The sequence below is a fragment of the Lates calcarifer genome, linkage group LG13 (assembly GCF_001640805.2).
Source record: "Lates calcarifer isolate ASB-BC8 linkage group LG13, TLL_Latcal_v3, whole genome shotgun sequence".
NCBI lineage: Eukaryota > Metazoa > Chordata > Actinopteri > Centropomidae > Lates > Lates calcarifer.
Window position 1 is genome coordinate 16361665 of NC_066845.1, and position 19877 is coordinate 16381541.

The following is a 19877-nucleotide window of genomic DNA, read 5'->3' on the forward strand; positions in this document are numbered from 1 at the left end:
CAATGTTGATCACCCACCTGCACACAGATTAGGTCAGATATTCACCTGAGCTGCCAACCTGTCACTCACACGCAATAAAAAAACAGAAACACACACAGCACACATTCATTCCTCTCCACTACTAGTACTGCAGATAAAGTGCTCCTGACAGAAGACAGCAGACAAGAGTTTACCTTGTCCTTTTACAAACAGAAAAAACAGACACCCTAAAAATTATCATAACAAAAGAGCACAGCATACACAGTGTTTGCAAGTGCAGATTACAATTTAAAAGTGAAAATGAAATTAAGTGAATTATAGCCATGAAGTTTCACCTCAGGTGGGGTCACAACATACGCAATTCAGTACAATCTGCCATTTGCAAACATAAAAGTTGATAAACACAAAATCTAAACTTTATGAAATATCCAATATTTTAAGACCAGATTTTGTGTAGGTGCAAAGTGTTTATAAGTAATCATACTTGCAGAGTCTATACATAAAACAGATTGCCACAGTAAACAAACCTCTTTGTTTGGCGATTGCCAAACATTACAAAGCTGGATTTAAGTTCTGTTTTCTTAAGATCCTGCAAGAAGGTTACTCTTACAGTATTTTATATTGTTATGTTTGTAGTTTTATTGGATTAATGGAAGAGCATATTTTTCCACTGTCATGAGGAAATACTTCTCATAGGGATAGGGATCCTCAATACTTAATATACATAACTGAGACCAGACAACCAAAACGGACTCATACAGGTATTTATTGTGGTTATAATAAAAATCATATTAAAAATAATAATTATAAACATTTTATTATTACATATTTAAGAATAAACATTTCTATTCACCACTTTTAGAATGTATATCTAATGTATTGTATAATGCCATCTAAATGATTGAATGGTATATTTTACCTATAATGCTGGTCCATATTGTTGCATATTAAAATAAAAGAGCTGGTTTGAGTGCAAAATTGAGGTTTCATCATCACTTTAGTCTCTGGCGCCCCTTTGTGGTATCTATATAGAAGTGAATGGACACATTTTGAGCTCTTGAAAACTCATTATGTAACTGATTCCAAAAAACTTTTATGAAACACAACAAATGGGTAAAAAAAAAAAAAAAAAAAGCTACAGTCCAGTAAATGTGACTATCAGAGTGGCTAAGGAGTTGACCAATGCCTTTGAAGTTGTTGTAGTGACACAATTCAGCTTTTAAGGGCTGCAATATCACAGTTCTTGCTGTCTCTTGGTGTTACCCTCTGTTGGTATGCAAATGGAAAATCACTTTCCTACACTGACGGTATAAATGTAGTCAATGTTGATGCTGATTTTTGTGGGTGGTGGGTGGGATAGCACAACTGCACAGGTGCACAGCTGGTAAAATATTTACTAATATCATTTCAGATCTGACGGAATTATAGTATTACAATAAACATGTATAAAGCATAAGAACAATACACTAAATAAACATACAGTCATTTAGTCATTTAATACTCGCTCCCGCTGTCGGTGTTATAAAGTGGAAGCAGATGACATATGTATACTACCATGACATGGGTGTAGCCAGGAGATTAAAGCCACGTTATCTGCTGAAAACAATTTGTGGACCGACTGTACGCTACTTCACATTTATTTTTGCGCGTTTTTATGTCCTTCATCACGTCGTATATTAAGAACGTGATGTCTCAGTACATAACACTGACATGAGCAAGGGAGGGGCTGCTGCAAAACACAGTGATAGAATGAATGCAAAGAGCCAAAAGAACACTTCCTGTTGATGCAAAAATTGCAGCAGCAACTGTCTGACACATCTGGACTGGAGAGGGGGGGAGGCCTGGCTGTAGTGTTAGCGAACTACTGAGGGGAATGGACAACGTTTAATACTATTCTGCGAGACGGTGAGTTTGGTGGACTTCAACTTTGCCTTGGACTGGTGACCATAATGCGTCTGTAATGTCGGCACGTCTTTGCTCTTACAGTGTAAGTAATGTGGAAATAATTGCCTGCGACCGTACGCTACCAACTAACTGCTAGCTAGCGTTAGCCGCTACTTAGCATTGGTCGCTACGTAGCCTGTCTGACATGGAATGGTTGCTAGCTAAGCTAGCTAAGCTAGCTAGCATAGTAGCTATTTCATATGACAGCCGACATAGTTTGTACCCGCGTTCGACGCTGTAATTCGGCTACTAAACTGTACAATATTGTCAAGCTTTTGTATAGTCAGAGAAAAATGTGACCAAACCGTAAACTAATCCATCCTGCATGACAGAGTGATATCTGTAAAAGTTAAGCATTTTTCTGAAACAGTTGCTGGTTTTAGGCTGCGCTAGCTAATTTAACTGGCTAGCCAGTGCTTGTGTGCTGCTTGATAGTTGGGTGGTTCGGCCCTGTGAGTCGATCCAAATGTGTCTACGAACGTTGATCGAGTTACGGTTAAAATGACAGTTGATGAAGACAACAAAATAAAAAGCAAGGAGACGTGATGATCAACCTAATGCTAATGTTAGCGGCTTCGCTACATAGACCGCCTCATCAGTAGCTAACTTAAGTACTATTAGAATGGTTTGAAATAAAGTTTGTAACACCGTATATTTGCTACCCAGTGTATCAGCATAGTATGCACGTACGATGGGATCAACAGCACATGCTGATGTCCCACAGTATCCACGCATGGGACTGCCAAATACGACTTTTAATTAATAAATTAAGCTACTAAAGGAGTAGCTAAAACTTGCATTAATGAATCGCATTGTAATCCCACTGTTGGTGTAAGGGGTGGTAACAGGCCCATATGCATTCAGCGTGTCAGAAATTAACCTGAACCAACAATGGTTTTCACAGGGCATTTGGCTGAAAAGCTAAAGATACAACAATTAGTAACGTTAATGTACCTGTAAACTAATTGTACGCGATATCATGGCAGGAAAGGACAAAGTGCAGGGACATGGCAGTGTTATTCAGTACACCTGAGTTCATCTAGGTCATTAAAGACGTGTTTAGTACTATTTATGTGACATGCATTTGCTCTGAAACCTCCCATTCTGCTGCATTAACAACCCAATTTGAAACCAAAAACATACGTTAGTCCCGGACAACTGCATCTGAAACCTGTCCAAATATTTTAACTATAAGGCATGTCAGAACAGAGTCGAGCCAAAGCAATTTCGACTTTTGCATGAATAGGCATTATGGTTTTGCACCCATTCAACCTTCCTTTTTTATAGTCCTGTTTCTGTTTGGGAGAAGCCATAAAACTGTATTGGTTTGAACCACTAGCAGAAATTAGTGAGTGGGTAATACAAGCCATATAGAGGCTAAGTGCATAAATCGATCTCTGATGAGAATAGGAATCTTGTGAGGTCTTTTGTGGTAATCTGGTTATTGAGGAATCGCTGGGGTATGAGTGCAGGTGCTTGTCAGTTGCAGGTACCATTTGCAATTTGCTTTTAAGGGCATATTTTTCACCAATATTTTGGTTAATCTATCCCAAAATATGTTTTTTGGTCTTGATATTTTCAAATGTATTACTTGTTTATTAGTGTTTCCTAATTCACAAGGTAAAGGGTTAAACTCATGTCATGATTCAAAATGTTCTCTAGTATTTACTTTCTACCAGTGTTACCTATGTGTTTTCCTATAATTTTGAGAAGTGTACCTGAAGAAGGAGACTGTATGTGTGACTCAACATCAGACATTTGAAAGGTTTTTACTGGATTATAACAGCAAATGGTGGCTACCTTGCTTAAATGATCTTCCACCTCAAGCAAATCCTGACCATTTGATGGTAATAAAACCTGTTTTAAGGACATTGCGTCAAATTCACCACTGCCAACTGTAATTGCAACAGCGCAATCACTGCAGGGTGGCTCTAGGCGGAAAGACAATGTAGCAGAATGAAATCCTAGCTAATTAGTGCTGGTCTTTAAAAGCACTGTCTGTGCTGCAAACAACAGGCGGTAAATTTGTCAGGGCTGAACGTCAGGGCTGACTGTAGACAGAATGCAGGGCAACATCTGCGCAATATGAGCAAAGCACCAGTTATGGAGGGCAGAGTCAGAGTACAGTTGTTGTGGATAAGCTATGTTTCAACTAAACTTAGCACAAAAAGTAATGAAATTTGTGTTTGGTAGATTATTTCTTTGTTGTAACAATGCTTCTTGACAATAAATCTTATACTGTTGGAAAGCATGTTTATTACCCTTTTAAATGGTGCAAGATTTGTATGGAACATGCATTTTTGGGATGAGCAGCAGAGTTGAGTATGTGGGTTGCACTTATGAAAAATTTGCCAGATCTTCTCTACCAATGCCAAACAGCTTATTCTGCCATTGACTCTTGTTTGGCGGATTGGATGATTGAAGTTTGAAGAAACAAAACATATTGGCAATTTAACAATTTATTCATTTAACAAACAGGTGTCTCAGTAGCGTGTGGAAGAACCATACACAGCCACAATAGCCTGGCACCTCCTCCTCATGCTGGTCACCAGCTTTGTCACACACTGCTGTGGGATGATATCCCATTCTTCAACCAGCATTTGTCGTAAGTCAGCCAACATGGTTGTGTTGGTTACTCTGGCATGAACAGCACGCCCAAGCTGACCACACAAGTTCTGTGGGGTTGAGGTCAGGACTGCTGGTAGGCCATTCCATCCTCTCCACTCCCAAATTCTGGAGGTAGTCTCAGATAAACCCCGCTCTGTGGGGGCGAGCATTGTCATCTTGGAGGATAGAGTTCAGTCCCAGACTGTGGAGATATGGGATTGCCACTGGTTGCAGAATCTCATCTCGATATCTCTCTGCATTGAGATTGCCTCTAATGATGACAAGCCTCGTTTTTCCAGTGAGGGAGATGCCGCCCCGCACCATCACACTGCCTCCACCAAAAGATGTTACTCTATCGGTGCAGCAATCAGTATAGCGTTCTCTGCGTCTTCTCCACACTTTGACCCTATGATCCAACCGCCGTAGGCAGAATCTGGACTTATCGCTGAACATAACATTCCTCCACATGTTCAGGTTCCACAGCATGTCTTGCTAACATGAGTGCGAATGGGCCTGACAGTGAAGGGCAGTCATGGCAGGCCTCCTGGCAGCCCTATGAGACCAGAAGCTCAAAATGAGTCAATAGCAACAGCAATATAAGCTGTTTGGCATTGGCAGAGAAGATTTGGCAATTTTTTCATGGGCGCAACCCACATGCTCAGCTCTGCTGCTCATCCCACAAATGCATGTTCCTTACAACTGAGGCACCATTTAAAAGGGTAATAAAAAGGCTTTCCAACGGTATAAGATTTATTGCCAAGAAGCATTGTTACAACAAAGAAATAATCTACCAAACACAAATTTCCTTACTTTTTGTGCTAAGTTTAGTTACTCTCATCTGAATGCATGATTTGTTACTTGTAGTGAATACAGGTGTTGGAGACAAGGAAAAATTGTTTGGCTGTCATTGTGGATGCTTTCTTGTTATCCTCATTTTCCTATTAAAATCCCAAAATACTCATATATAATTAATTTGAGGAGTCTTAGCCTTGAGCATCACCATGTTACCAACAAGAATTTGGTCAACTTACTTCCCTGTCATGCAATATATAACGTACAATTTAATTTTTCTAGGTAATTATGATTTCTGTGCACTGTTAACAAATGATTTTTTTTTTTTTTTACATATACAGCAAGATCGAGAATGGATATGTTGTAGAAATATAATGTGGTCTTTAAGTATTTTCACATGCTCATCTGATAAGCATGTGAGTAGGCTGAAATGAAAGATGACCATTTTCTTGTTTTCCAGTTATTCACTCCATACAAATCAAATAAGAGAACACACCCAAAGGCTTAGCATACAATATTTAACTCTGCATAGTGTGCTCCCACTAAGCTTTAACAATTTCGACAATGCATGTTACTCTCAGACCAGCTGTTCTCTCACAGTTTCTCACATCATATCTTCCCTTTAATGTACCACAATCTAGTCTATTTATAGTTATAGTCTATTATAGTTTTGTACTATCTGTTTAAAATTGCTCTCCTAACCTTTGCTTGTTAAGCGTTTCTGTTCTGGATCTGGTCTGCTCCACAAGCTGTTTTTCAAAGTCGGTGAAATGCTGCTGATGTTGAAGAAAACATACAATGCTTACCTGCTGACTTTGATTTATCTTCTGCTGCTGTTTTTTTTTTTCTTTTTGAGTGACATGTCAAATTTATACACTCTGCAACTCTAGGGTATGTCTTTCCTCTACAGTTGCACAGGTCTTTTGGCTGGCCAAACCATCAAAATTTGGTCAGCATCCTCTCTCTGTACCTACATGAAGCAGCTGTGTCAAGCAGGTTTATTACCAAGCAGGGCGCTCGAGCTGCAGATGGAATTTTTGAGCTGAGTTTTAACATTTTCGGTTTTCCCTCGTGAGCCAAGCATGTGACCCTCGCCCAGCATGTGCATCTCAACTACTGAGCATGCATTCTTTGGCTGCCCTTCAACTTGGCTCCATCTAGTATGCATGCTGTTGGCAGCCATCACTGATATTTTTTTAGTATATGAACATGTTGTATTTGATACTGGGGGAGTGAGAATAATGCACACCTTGTTACAGTTTTCTCTGTTTTGCTACATTTTTCCCTCTCATCTGTGCTGGGGTGAGAACATATGGTTTGTTGGACAGGTGTCTTGGCACAATTTGGCAACTGGAGAAAGTGTTTACATTCCCAAAGTGCTGACAGGGATTCAGTACGCATAAGATCATGCTGAATTGCCAGTGAACAGGGGGGTGCATGGAGAGGGAGAGATGAGAGAAGGACAGATTGAGCTGGGGGGGGGTTAAGCTGGAAAACAGACACATACTGAGGTTCTGCAACACGGAAGTATTTTTACAAACAGAAAATTACACGGAATAGAACAGTCGCGATGTGACGTGTGGTTTAACTAGTTCTGCTGAGAAGGCAGGGCCTCTGATGGTTAATATTTTATCATCCAGCTCAAGTCAGTATATTATTACATAAGGGTGATATGCCACTGCTGGTGTAGCCTTGCCCTACATGGGGGGGATTTGATCATTTGATAATTTCCCCGAAATGTGTTTCAGTTAAAACTTGACTGTAATGGCTAATTTGAGAAGAGATATCTAAAATCAGGCAGGGAGTTGTCAGATGTGTTCATCAGGAATGAGAAAATCAACAAGCATTACCCACAATTATTCAAAAGAAGGTGCTCCAGTGTCATCGCTGACATTTTATGCAAATATATCAGAGAAGCTTGAAAGAGAGGAAAGACTAAGTACGCTCGGTGCATGCTTCCTTCCATGTAGAACCAGCTTTTCTTCTTTCTCTGCCAAACGCAGCATATACCTGTGCAGCTCCCTCCTATATCTTTTATGCTTCACCACACTCACAGTACATAGAACACTGGTACATTATGTTCCGGCAGTAGCAATTGTTTCATCTACTTGCTCTCTATTTCCTGTTTGGCAGTAATGGAAATGAATGAATGAATAATAAATAAAAATGTGATAAATAAATGACAGATAAAATGAAAGATACAGTATGGTCAATATTATCCTTGGATTACCTTGTCTCCCTTGTTCTCTCAGTTCTTCTAATACTTGTGCTTGATTCTGTTTATGTGGTGTGATTACAGCCAGAATCCCTTCCACACTTTCTTTATGTTGCTTTGATCAAATCAGCCATATGGTTAAAATGTATATTGGAGCCATTATGTGAATCATGTTGGTGATTTTCTGAACATAAATGTACAGTTTACAAATTAGTTTGGAGTTACGTATTTTGACCTAGCAGATGACTTTTGTTTTTTATCTTTGAGAGAGAGTGAAATTCTTGGACTTCATACTGTTTAGTATGTGCCTACTTTCACTGTTGACAGTCAGGCAGCAGTATCATTAAATATAAAAAATGTATAACAGTTGATTTTGGATTGTGAACATCACTGTAACTCACAAGGTTGACAAATTTATATTGTCTCACAGCATACTGTTTCTGATCATATATATCACTTAACCTTGTATCTAAAGATTAAATAAATAAATATTACCTTATTTTAAACTTGAGTTAAGGAAATGCACTCAGGAAGATGCATTCAATATTGTTTCATATTGCATTGTATTTGTTATATAGAGTACTTTCTAAAGTAAGCCGTATCAAATGTTAATCTGAAACAGCTTCCATCCTCATTTGTGTTATAATACATATGTTTTTTATTATCTGTGAAATTGTGAAAATGCTGCAATCTATTGCAAATGCACTGTTTCAAAACTTAATGTTTTCTCCTTTTTTTCTTTTCCCATCAGGCTGTCGACAAACTGGAGAAACATATCCAAGAAATGGACGACGGCAGCTACATCGAGTTTGATGTGCCGGAGTTCAGTAACACTGTTCTGACCCAGCTCAATGAGCTGCGGCTGCAAGGGAAGCTGTGTGACATCATTGTTCACATTCAGGGCCAGCCATTTCGAGCCCACAAGGCTGTGCTGGCAGCTAGTTCACCCTACTTTCGTGACCACTCAGCTCTCAGCACCATGAGTGGCCTTTCCATCTCGGTCATCAAAAGCCCTGAGGTGTTTGAGCAGCTTCTTGCATTCTGCTACACAGGTCACATGTCTCTGCAGCTCAAGGATATTATCAGTTTCCTCACTGCTGCCAGCTTTCTGCAGATGCAGGCCATCATTGACAAGTGCACCCAAATCCTGGAGAGCATCCACTCCAAGATCAGCCTCCCAATCAGTGTGTGCAGCCCAGAGAAGGATGACTCGCAGACCAACCGCAATGGGGTCAATGACAGCAACCTCTTTGTAAACCCTACCCAGATCTCCCCCCCTTACTACTCCCGGCAGAGTCAGGCAGGACACAACTTGGGCCGTGGGCGACAGCAGCAAGAGGAAGGCCAGTCGGACCGTGGCAGTAGTGATAGTGTGTCAGAGCATGATGCTCCCATGGAGGGAGAAACAGAGCAAGTGGAACTGATTGGCAAAGATGGGCAAATAACAGATGTGCATGTGAAGATAGAGAAGACCGACAGGCCCACTTACTCAGATAGTTCCTCAGCTGGTGATGATGGCTACCACACAGAGTTGGTGGATGGAGAACAGGTGGTGGCTGTTAGTGTGGGTTCTTATGGTCCTGTCATCCAGCCTGCTACCTACTCTTACTCAGGGCTGTCCTCCCCATGCTTCGTCAACCTTAGCAGCTCCAGTCCTTCCCGCTCCATACTCAGTGGCTTCAGAGGTGGGCGAGCCAGGGCGAAGCGCCCTCTGGCCATCCCTGCAGGGGTGCTGAGTCATATCAAACCGGGCTCAGAAGATAGCGAATCAGCCGTCGGACCCACAGGGTTGGAGAACGATGTGCGAGAGCGCAGCCTGCGGAGTCAGTGGTACCCCTACAATGAGAGACTCATTTGCATCTACTGTGGAAAGACCTTCAATCAGAAAGGGAGCCTGGACCGCCACATGCGCCTGCACATGGGAATCACTCCATTTGTTTGCAAATTCTGTGGCAAGAAGTACACAAGGAAAGACCAGCTGGAGTACCACATCCGTGGCCACACGGACAACAAGCCCTTCCACTGTCAGATCTGTGGCAAATGCTTCCCATTTCAGGGCACCCTTAACCAGCACCTGAGGAAGAAGCACATGGGAGCATCAGAGGGCAGCAATCACACGGACTCTCCAGAGAGGACGGAGGGAAGCTCAGGTCAGAAGGACCAAGAGGATACGTCTGAGGCGATGGCCTTTGAGGCGCAATATGCAGAAGAGGCACCAGCCAATGATATGGAGGAAAGTTCAAAATGCAGTCCAGAGGAGGCTCAAGCATCGAGATGTGATTTTTAGGTCCTGCTTCAGGTTAAGGAAGCTTTAAGAAATGTTAATTTCAACTCAAGTTAAAGGACTTTATTCTTTTTGAATCAACTCCCTCTACTTCCGGCATTTCTTGCATCAAGGGTTTCTGTCAATTTTGTGAAAGTTAGATGTTGAATGGAGAGAGCAAATGGGTGCTTTATAGAAATTTGATTCTTTCAAGCAAAGGGAGTAACAACTTACTATTTTTGAGGAGGTCCCAATAATCAAGACCCCCTAATTGATTTCTCTTTTTATCTTTCCATGTTTTTTAAAACATATTTACAGAGTTATATAGGCATGTTGCAATAATTGATAATGTGAAAGCTCTGGTAAGATGCTTGTCATATCACCTTTTTACCTGACCTGTTTTTGCACATGTGACCACAGGAGGTCACTTACTCACAAGGAATGATTTTTCTGCCAGTGCAAAGCTTCGTGTGACATATCCGTTCAATACCTCATGATGCAACTACATACTCATAACAGACAGTATTTTAACTTAAACTCACCAGGTTCTACCTCATAGCCAAGAACCTACCAGGCACAGATGTGTTCACCGTTTGCAATCCGTTTTCGGTTGTATGTACAGTATCTTATTGCCAAACCCTGTAAAGAATATTCTCTCAACACAAAGCCTTGATACTTAGGGGAAATATTCCTTGCTGATTGTATGGAGTAGGGACAAAGTCCTTGTTAATTGTTTCATGGTCAGCCACGTTAAAATGATGATTAAGAAGGTGCTATGTTAGGAGTGCATTAAATTTGCTAGCTTACTTGTGTGTATGTTTTTGGCAAATGCGGAGAACAGAGTAAGAGAATGGCCCTGCATATTTTTCAAGATACGTATGATTTTGCCGTCTTACGACATTTCTTCTACAAAACACTTAAGGATTTTTATCTCTCATCACTACTGGAGATCTCACTCTGTTGGCCAAGGTGGTTTTAGATGCTGTCATTCATGTATTGGGTGAATTACGTCCACACAGTGAAGTCGTTTATATTCCTCTGTACTCTGATGATGACAGATTTATACTCAACTATTGTATGTGTTTTGTCCTGAGGTAGGCTTCTAGGTTAATACTCAATGTCTAACTGCGACAGGAGTACTCATTGTCAACTCAGCACAGTAGGAACAGCTCTTGAACTGTTCACATAAATCAATATAGTGTACTAGTCTGAATAATATGCAAACAGAAAGAACAAAGGAATCTCAGCCATTTTGACATGGTTTTTCTTACATTAATTGAAAGAGTTATTAGTTTATTTCCTTTTTTCTCATTCTGTCCTGTCTTTTATGATGGGATGACTGGTCTGTGATCTTTGTTCTCTGCATTGGTTAGGGTGAAATGCAGATTTGGAACATGTTTTCCAATTTTATCAGTCCTCCTTTATGGTGTTGACATAGATGCGGCATAGCTAGATTAAGGCTAAGAGGTAAATGTTGTAAAGAGTTAGCCAGTTATCCAAAGTATTTATGCACTTTGCAGAGTTAGTGGGTGGGATGGGAGCTGTTCTAGTGATAAAATGTGCTAATCTCTGTCTTAATTCTGATGCAGGAGCAGCAGTGTCAGAGTAGTACTTGCTTCACAGACATTTTTCCTCTAAGTGAAAATGTTGTGAACTTTAATGAGACTCTGCAACCACATGAATACTATTGGCTACAAGCCATACACATGGCAACATTGTATTTTATCTATACTATTTGAACCATGGGGATGGGGGTGTTTTTAGCATATATAGACTTGGTTTTATTTCCATTCTGATTTAAAGGAATCTGCATTCACAGTAAATACTTAAAGGCACTTAGAAAGCCTGATTGATTATCCTGTCATAATTTGCAAACTTAAAGCTCAGCTGGGTGGTCCCTTTTGGCCTGTCCTGCTTTCTTGTTCACCATCCAGCTGTGTAAAGTTTTTTTTTTTTTTGGAAGAGCACCTACTAAATGCTTTTATTCTGTCCCTGTCTGGTCCATGCTGAATTTGTGTCAATGAATTGAGTTTGATTATTTTACGGTTTTCATACAATTTTCTACGTTGTGTGCGTTTGGTGGGAGAATATTTGTTTTTTTTGCTTTTGTTTAATATTATGTCAAGAACGCAGTCCTTTTATTCCACTGAATGTGTGGTCATTGTCTCCACTCATTGACAGTTAAGATAGAAATCCAAAATTTAGGGAATTTTTGAAAAAAATCGGTATAGCTAGCTTTTCTATATCTTTATGTGTACAGATTATCACATACACATTTGGTCATCATCACCCACAGTCTGTCAGCCTATACAGTACTTTTTAGATGAATGTTTACTAAGTTTTTTCCTGTCAGCCACTGATGTGATGTGCAGGTTTGACAGCTGATCTGACCTCACCAAAATCAGTTGCTGACTTATCTGACTCTGCCTATGATGATTCTTGCCCTTCACTTAAAAAAAAGGAGGAAATTCATACCGTCTTGCATTATTGTCAGTAATGTTTTGTGAGTAATGGGTACAAACTGCTAAAAGAATTTTGTGCCAAGAGTTCACACCAAAGACTAATAGGTGTTTTTTAACAGTAAATTTTGACTGTATTGCTAATTGAATGCCCATTAATAAGAATAGGTTCTTAATTTAATGTAGGAGTAGTTAATTGCTATTTGCAAGGAATGTACTTTTCCCAGCTTATAACAATCACTTGTGTAAAATTTGAACAATTTGCTAAGAGGACGTTAAGCAGCGAAGTCATAAATAACATTATATATTAAGCCATACAAAAGCTGACAATATAAAAATTGTGCAATAGGTATTGTAATTGTTTAAAGCCAATGTAAACCACAGAGAGAATACTTCACAAAAAGTGGCATCTTAAACTTAGTGCCTTGCCACAAGCTTTACATTTTAGATTCTGGCACTTAGATTCCTGTGCCTGTTTCATTTTTAAATGGATTGAATAGAGAGATTATAACAAAATATGGCCACATCAGTTATTGTAACGTGGTACCAACAATGAGTAGAAATTAATTCATGTCATTCTTGCTTTTTATCATTTGATTCATGTTTTTTGTCATGGGATGGATTTTAAAGTTTAACTGATTTTGTAGCAACTGATTACAATCAAACTAGACAGACTTGTTCCCTGCAAGCCATTGCCCCCACGTTCAGAGACTATACTGTATCTCCTCATCTCCAGCCACTGAGGACAATCTTTGCAATGTACTGTAGTTGTAGGTATTTCAATGAAGGAAGGAGATGCATGAGAAACACAAATCTTCTTTCTCCCTGTTCTCTTGGAGCATCTGGCAGGGGAACAACTGTCTGGGTTTTTAGCTGATGATAAACTGAATATTTGTGGAGACAAAAAAACTTACCCTCATAGACTGTAGCTGAATTGCACGTTGCTCAACCACAAAATTGTATAAAATTGCCAATGGATAATTTTTTTAACTTGAGTTTTCTTGTATTTGTGTCATCAATTGTGCACTTGCAGTTTTTGATTAATAGAACATAACAATTCCATCCAGGAAGTCTACATTTTCTCTGTAGTTACCCTTAAGGGACTCAGCTATAATGGCCTCAATCACTTTGTTAGGGACCTTTTCCCCTTAAATGGTGCTTCTAGACTAGTCAGGTTTTTTTTTTTTCTTATCAAACGACTAAACAAATCCATGTCTTCATCATAGGTGAAAGGAGGGGAAATTGTTTAAGTGCTTTTCATGAACTACAGTTACGTATGTGATAGTACACATCTACAGAACCAGCTGAACTTGACACACACTCAAATCAACTCTTTGTCAGCTCTTAGTTCCACACCTCTGAGAGGAACAGGAGATGCATTATGGGCCACAAGTAATCAAAAGGAAGTGTTTACAGGGAAGGCTGTCAGACTACTTTTTTGAAATTGCAGCTCGTCCTATTCCTTTTATAATAAACTCACTTCAGGTAGTTTACGAACACTGATACAGGCTTAGAAAAAAATCTTAAGTCTTCCATAGCTTTTCTGTCAGTTTCTGTCCACTGTGTATTACGAGGAAAAAAAAAAGCAATAACCTTTTTAAAAGTGGTGTATTGGGATCATCAAGCCTATTGAAATATTGGCCTGTCATATATCAAGCAAACTGAATGTCAGGGAGCTGTTGAATTGAAGTAGGACCTGGACAAATTTGATATTGATTTATTTTTATATATTTTCTGAAACTTTGGACAGGTTGACTTCCTCCTCAGAAAGTATATAGAAATTAAAAAGTGGTGTTGCTTGCTGGTGTTCTAAATGTTCATCAAAATCCAGTGGTAGTCAGTAAACTGCAACACAAGAACTGAGCATGTGGTTCAGTCATCAAACTCAGTGGCACTGTTCAGAGTTGCACCTCCAGCTGTGTCGAATAATGAAAGGGATTTTTGGGCTGTATAGCCACTGTTTAGGGGCGGGCTATCTCTTGTTGTGTTGAGGTTCAGTGATCTCCTCTGGCTCCTCTGGCACTGAGACTTGTAGTTGTAGTTGTTCAGGATCAGAGGGGAAGTTTTCAGCTAAGATATTGTCCCTATGACTTTTACAACTCCCTAAACTCTGCACTATAATGTCTCTGGCTCATATGTATTTGGTGACAAGGCAAAAAAGAAAAAAAAAACAAAAAAAAAAACTTAGAACTCAGGGTATATAGTGTTAAAAGTGGTCTCATTGGACATACATCTTATGTCCATAGAATAATTGTGCACTTCTCTTCAGGTGGGGAAACAAGTCCTCAGTCAGTGGTTTTCAAACATTCTGCCTCAAGGTCTCAATGAGCCCATATTTTCCACAGAGCTGAAGCTTGAGGAGCACTGGAGACCACAAACCAAAACCATGACAGCAGAAACGCCCCAACCCCTGTTTTGTCCACTCTACACACAACCTCACAACCCAACTGTGAACCTCAGAACTCTACTGTTTTGTACAACTATGAAGTAAATGAAGCTAGCTAGAGCTGATGTTGTATCTATTGCCATTTATGAATTTATTTTATAGCATGAAATAAAATATATTTATTCAAATTATATATTTTACTCATAATCATTCTGTGCTGCTTCATTTTGGTTCTTAAGCTTGTAAATTGCTTTTTTATTATATATAAAAAAATGTCAATAGAATAATGCGTTTGTAAAATAAAGACGCTGATTTGGCTCTGATTTGTCTTTTTTGTTTCTCACAACTGGATTGGTTTATTCATGTTAATATGTGCACGAAAACTCAAATTTGATGTAAAACAGAGGAGGAGAGCATACTGTTCTATACAGCCACCCTTTAATTTTCTTTACTGTGTGTTGAACAGCAACACACTCCTCTGTATGTTCAAAATGTGTTGCTGGCATGCATGGAATTCTTGATACTACAGTAACACCATGTGAACCATCTGGAGGAATATCTGATGCAAGTGCAATGTTGACCCTCTAGAGGGAGCTAGTGAATAACTAATACAGTTAAAGGAGTCACTCATCTTTAGTGCCAGAAATTCTGCAGGCAAATCTAAATGAGAAGTACAGTATAGCTCAAAATTATTAGGCCATTGTGACTTAAAAGACAGAGCTGTTTAGCTTAAATATCAAAAACAGGCTGTGTTTCTAATAGAAAGATAGTCTTGACTAAACAGTAGACCACTGGTGTAAAAATGGAGTTAAATACATTTTGATAGATAAAAATGACCGAACCAGATGCTTGAAAAGAACTTTTCCTCTTGCGTGTTCTATTTGGCTGCAGGCAGCAACCATGGAAAATAGGCCATTCACAAAAGTCACAGAGGCCAAGTAGCAGAATATAAGACAATAAATTGCTTTAGTCTCAGGTGGCTGGCAGTAAAATTAATTTATCACCAAGCAGGCTCTCGTTGGATCTCCTGTCATATTCTCAACCTAATCCTCAGCAGTGTTACGGCTTCTGTCCCCACTGTGTTAAAAAATGTATCTAAGGGGAGAAATATATTCGTAAAGCTGCAGCTGTGCAGCAGTCTCCTGTAGAGTTACCACTGTTTGTGGGTTTTATAAGAAGTAGGACCATAAGGGAACCAAATGACTAATAAACCACCAAATTGGCTAGCAACGTGCTTCACTGACGTTTTCTTGAAATGGTTTACAATCCTACTTTCAGGCAGCTTGTTCCAGTTTTACACCAACTTCCATTTTGAGAATTTCACAGTGTTTTATGTAGAATTTCTCTTTATAATATATTGTCTGATACTGGTAATCTCAGTAAATAACATACCACTTGGAAACATAGTGTGAAATAAGCATCATTCATTGCTGAAAATTCTAATAAACTGGATGAATTGTTTAAATGACAGCATTATAGGGCAGTACAGACATCTGATCCTAAAATAATATGCAAAATTGCTCTGTTCAGTGGAATATGAGAATAAAAAGAACCACAAAATACAAGGCCAGGAAACCCGAGGCAGTCTTGTGTTTCCACCAGGGGTCTTTAACTGCATTCTATGGGTATGATGTATTGCAGCTCTCAGTAACACAAACCCTAACGGTTGGATGGGAGTGAATAACTGATATGTATAGCTGTTAATTTGCACTTTCAGGATGATCATTAGTTTTGTTATGGCAGTTTTGCCACTATAACATGACTGATGGGTCTTGATTTCCCGACACAGTTTCGGTGGACTGGGTTGTGGCTGAGTCTATGTCATGCAGCAATGCACCCACAGTCCTGAAACTGCAAACCCAATTAGTATCTCAGTGTTCAGAATGGGTCATGCCCTATAGCAGCCAGGTAGTGAGTGCTGCTGAAGCACCAAAAGAGTTTCTGTGCCATGATGTTTTAACATGTGACCAATTAAGTGATTGAATTCAGAAACATAGCTAAATGTTTGGCCCTTCTCCATCCCCATAAAACCTAATCTCAGTGACTCTTGTGAAAGATATGGAGCTTTTAAAATCTTTTACCACTATGTTATTGTTATTTGGCATTATTACAATAGGACTGATGTAGAAGTGACTCATACTATTACTTAATTAAACTGTGTCTGACTGAATTAAAGATAGTCTCAAGTGACAGTGACAATGTAGCATAATGGACCCTTTAGCCCATCTGACACTCATAGCAAATGCTATTATTACCTCACTGCTCCCTGAATTAACAAAATAGTGTCAGGGATTTAAAAGGAAGGAATTTAGCTGATGAGGAAGAAGAGGACAGCAGGTGAGAGGTTCCCACACACATAAAATGAACAAACCGTCACCTAAATTCGTTTATTCCCAGGGGAATTCCTTCTGTGGGTAGGAAACCGCTTGAAATTGTAGATGTAGCTCAACAACGAGCGCGTTAAATCACTCTATAGGAAATACCTGGCAATTTAGGAAAATTAACCTTTGACCCGGTTGCACTGACGCACACAACACGTCCCCTCGCGCGACTGCTGTCGGGCACATGTGGGCTCCACAGGGAAATCAAGGCCGTGAGAAGGAAGTCTCCGAATCAGGAATAAAAGCGAGTAGTTAAGGTAACTTTTCGTATTTAATAGCTGACTGTTGTCTAAGCTTGGTTCATTTCGTGCAACCAACATCAGTAACGTAACGTGTCTGTAAATTTAGCTGCTTGTTAGCTAGCTGGTGCGGCTCGACAAAATATGTTTACTAGGTCACTTAACCACCTGTAAGGTAAGTAAAATACAGTACCTCGCTAACTGAAATTATGTTAATATTGAAACAGTCCGCTTTGCTTCACATTTACATTTACTTTTGTAGGCAATCTATTGTCTGCACCTCAGGCACCGTTATTTTACTACTTGTAGTTAAAATAGTTTGTGAACACTTGTGACAGACTATGTGACCTATGGTACCAGGCTTGTATTGTGTTGCGCAGGTGTTCATGATACTCTGTTCAGACCACTTTAATTGTCCTAAACATGACAGGCTCAGCTGTAGCCTTCATTTTGACGTGTCGCAGTAGGAAAAGCACAGGTGTAGATGATAAAATTAATGTCTTAGCTGCTGTTCAGGGTCCTGGTATTCGCCATACAGGCTCGTTGTCATGACGTACTGGAGTAATGCTATTAGTAACACCTGTTGTTATGGCTGTTTTCGTGTCGTCAGTCCGTCGGTCACGTTCTTGTGAAGGCGATATATCAGGAAAGCCTTGAGGGAATTTCAGTACATCTGGTACAAACGTCCACTTGGACTCATGGATGAACTCATTAGAATTTGGATGTTTAAGGTCAAAGGTCAGGTGCACTGCGACCTTACAAAACACATATTTGTCCATAACTCATACACTGATTATGACACAATTTCCCATAAATATCTAGTGGGATAAAATGAAGAAGTGATGACATTTTATGTTCAAAAGGTCCAAGGTCTGCTTTACTGTGACATCATAATGTTCTGCAAAAAGAAATTCAGGCCATTATTCAATGCCATAACTCAGAAACAGAAGAGGAGTTTGTGACCATAATTTCCTGCAACTTACTGGGTTGCATTGGTATGCAAGTGCGAGGCAGTAAGTGTAGTTTTCCTCCCAAGACAAGTCAAAGTACCTGCTGTCAGATAGCTGGAATACTGCATGTCTGTCTAATAGCAGTTGTTACTCTAGCTGTGTAGAGGGAAAATGAGGTTTTCAGCATACAATATGAATGAATTACCTGTATGATTATGACAATATTCTGAGGTTTTTTGGCTTCGGCAGAGAAGGGCTAAGACTATTAGGGAGCACTAATGCCACAGGGAGCACTTGAATACCTTTTTGTTTTTTTTCCAAACATGGCATAAATTAAAGTTATGGCACAGTATTTCTTTCACATTTTTACTTGTATTTTTTTCCTAAATCTGTACCAGTGAGTGTGTATTCAGTCGTTGATCTATACCTCTTATGCTGCATTAGAAACTAACTAAAAAGTAATCAGAACTCATACAGATGTTGACTTTGGAATCATTTGTGTGTTTCTGTTCCAACTGAAGTAATACAGAAAATCAATGCACTTGAAGTGAGTTTTAATATGTAGCCACTCTAAAGCTTAATGTTAAATTAAACAGCAATTTACTCAGAATGAACCAAGTCTGATTAAATATGCTCAGGCTCACCTGAACTAGTTCCAAAACCTTTCTGCATCAATTCTAGTGAGTTTATAATTTAAAAAAAAAAATGAAACATGGAAACCCACTAATTGCTAAGATTCCACTGTTGTTTTAATACCGGGATTGTTTTATTTAAAGATTAACAACTCTGATAATTTAAGTCTGTATTGCTGTAAATTGTATACCTCCCCACACCGTAACACACACATTTAACCAAAACCCAGAGAGAGAGAGAGAGGAACATGTGTCGGATTCTGAGAAACCATTCCTTTTCCTAATATAAGCCTATTCATGTTGTTCATATTTTCCTTTATTAAAACTGAGTCAATCTTTTTGACCTATGCTCCAGTAATTGTGACTCACAGGCGAGTAATCGTTTAGAGGCTCTTGGAGTACTGCTGTTTCTGTGTTTGACGACTGCAGTTTTGTTTCCTATAGAGCATGCATCAACAGTAAGTAGTAACAATTCAAGAGGACAAAGAAGTATTTTTTAGTGTTTGTTTTTGAGAATTTGATATATTTAATCTTGTGATACAGACTTACTTTGTGTTGATCCTAGTTTTGTCATGTTTTGTAGTCTCTGGTCTGCTCTCTGTCGCTCTCTCTCTTAAAAAGTATTAATTACATACATATTAATTCATAGATACAGTGCCTCCCTGCAGTGTGATTAAAATATCACTTTAGTGGTTTTGTATTTGAAGATTTTGGCATACTTGTGTGATCAGTTTTGGTTGCGGCCAAAAATTGATTTCACTTCATTGCCTAAAATTGTTTTCCTAATGGATTTATCAAACTAATGCCAAATAACAATGAAGTTTGCATGTGTGTCTTTGTGTCCTGCATCTGTGAGCAATTATTGATAAAGAGATGAAAATGCAGAGTGAACGGTGTTTAAAAAGGTCACAGGCTGCACATGGAAAAAAAATTAACGTGTACCTTATTGAAGTATCACTGTCCAGTTCCCAAAGATATAATGTATTACACAGACTATTTGTCTAAGAATTAAAATACCTTGCTAACAAAG

At 39.2% G+C, this 19877-nt stretch overlaps 1 protein-coding gene and 1 long non-coding RNA gene across 3 annotated transcripts in view; both read left to right on the plus strand.

The window, feature by feature from the left end:
• Positions 1–1657: 1657 nt before the first annotated feature.
• Positions 1658–14968, plus strand: zbtb34 (zinc finger and BTB domain containing 34). Of its 2 annotated transcripts, none has more exons than XM_018669391.2 (2): positions 1658–1966; positions 8289–14968. In XM_018669391.2, exons 1-2 carry the CDS (start codon positions 1940–1942, stop codon positions 9822–9824), a joined length of 1563 nt encoding a protein of 520 aa, XP_018524907.1. In that variant the 5' UTR covers positions 1658–1939; the 3' UTR covers positions 9825–14968. The 2 variants fall into 2 exon arrangements, with proteins under 2 accessions (XP_018524907.1, XP_018524908.1); XM_018669392.2 differs by having other exon boundaries at positions 1661–1884.
• Positions 14969–16931: 1963 nt separating this feature from the next.
• Positions 16932–19877, plus strand: part of LOC108878446 (uncharacterized) — a 42510-nt gene continuing 39564 nt past the window's right edge. The window contains exon 1 of the long non-coding RNA XR_001960232.2: positions 16932–17283. This is a non-coding gene — a long non-coding RNA (uncharacterized LOC108878446). The remainder of the gene's footprint in view (positions 17284–19877) is intronic.

Coding starts and splice junctions, on each gene's coding strand:
- zbtb34 (XM_018669391.2), top strand. CDS start 1,940: ATGTCGGCACGTCTTTGCTCTTACAGT. Junction 1,967..8,288: donor CACGTCTTTGCTCTTACAGT/GTAAGTAATGTG, acceptor TTTTCCCATCAG/GCTGTCGACAAACTGGAGAA.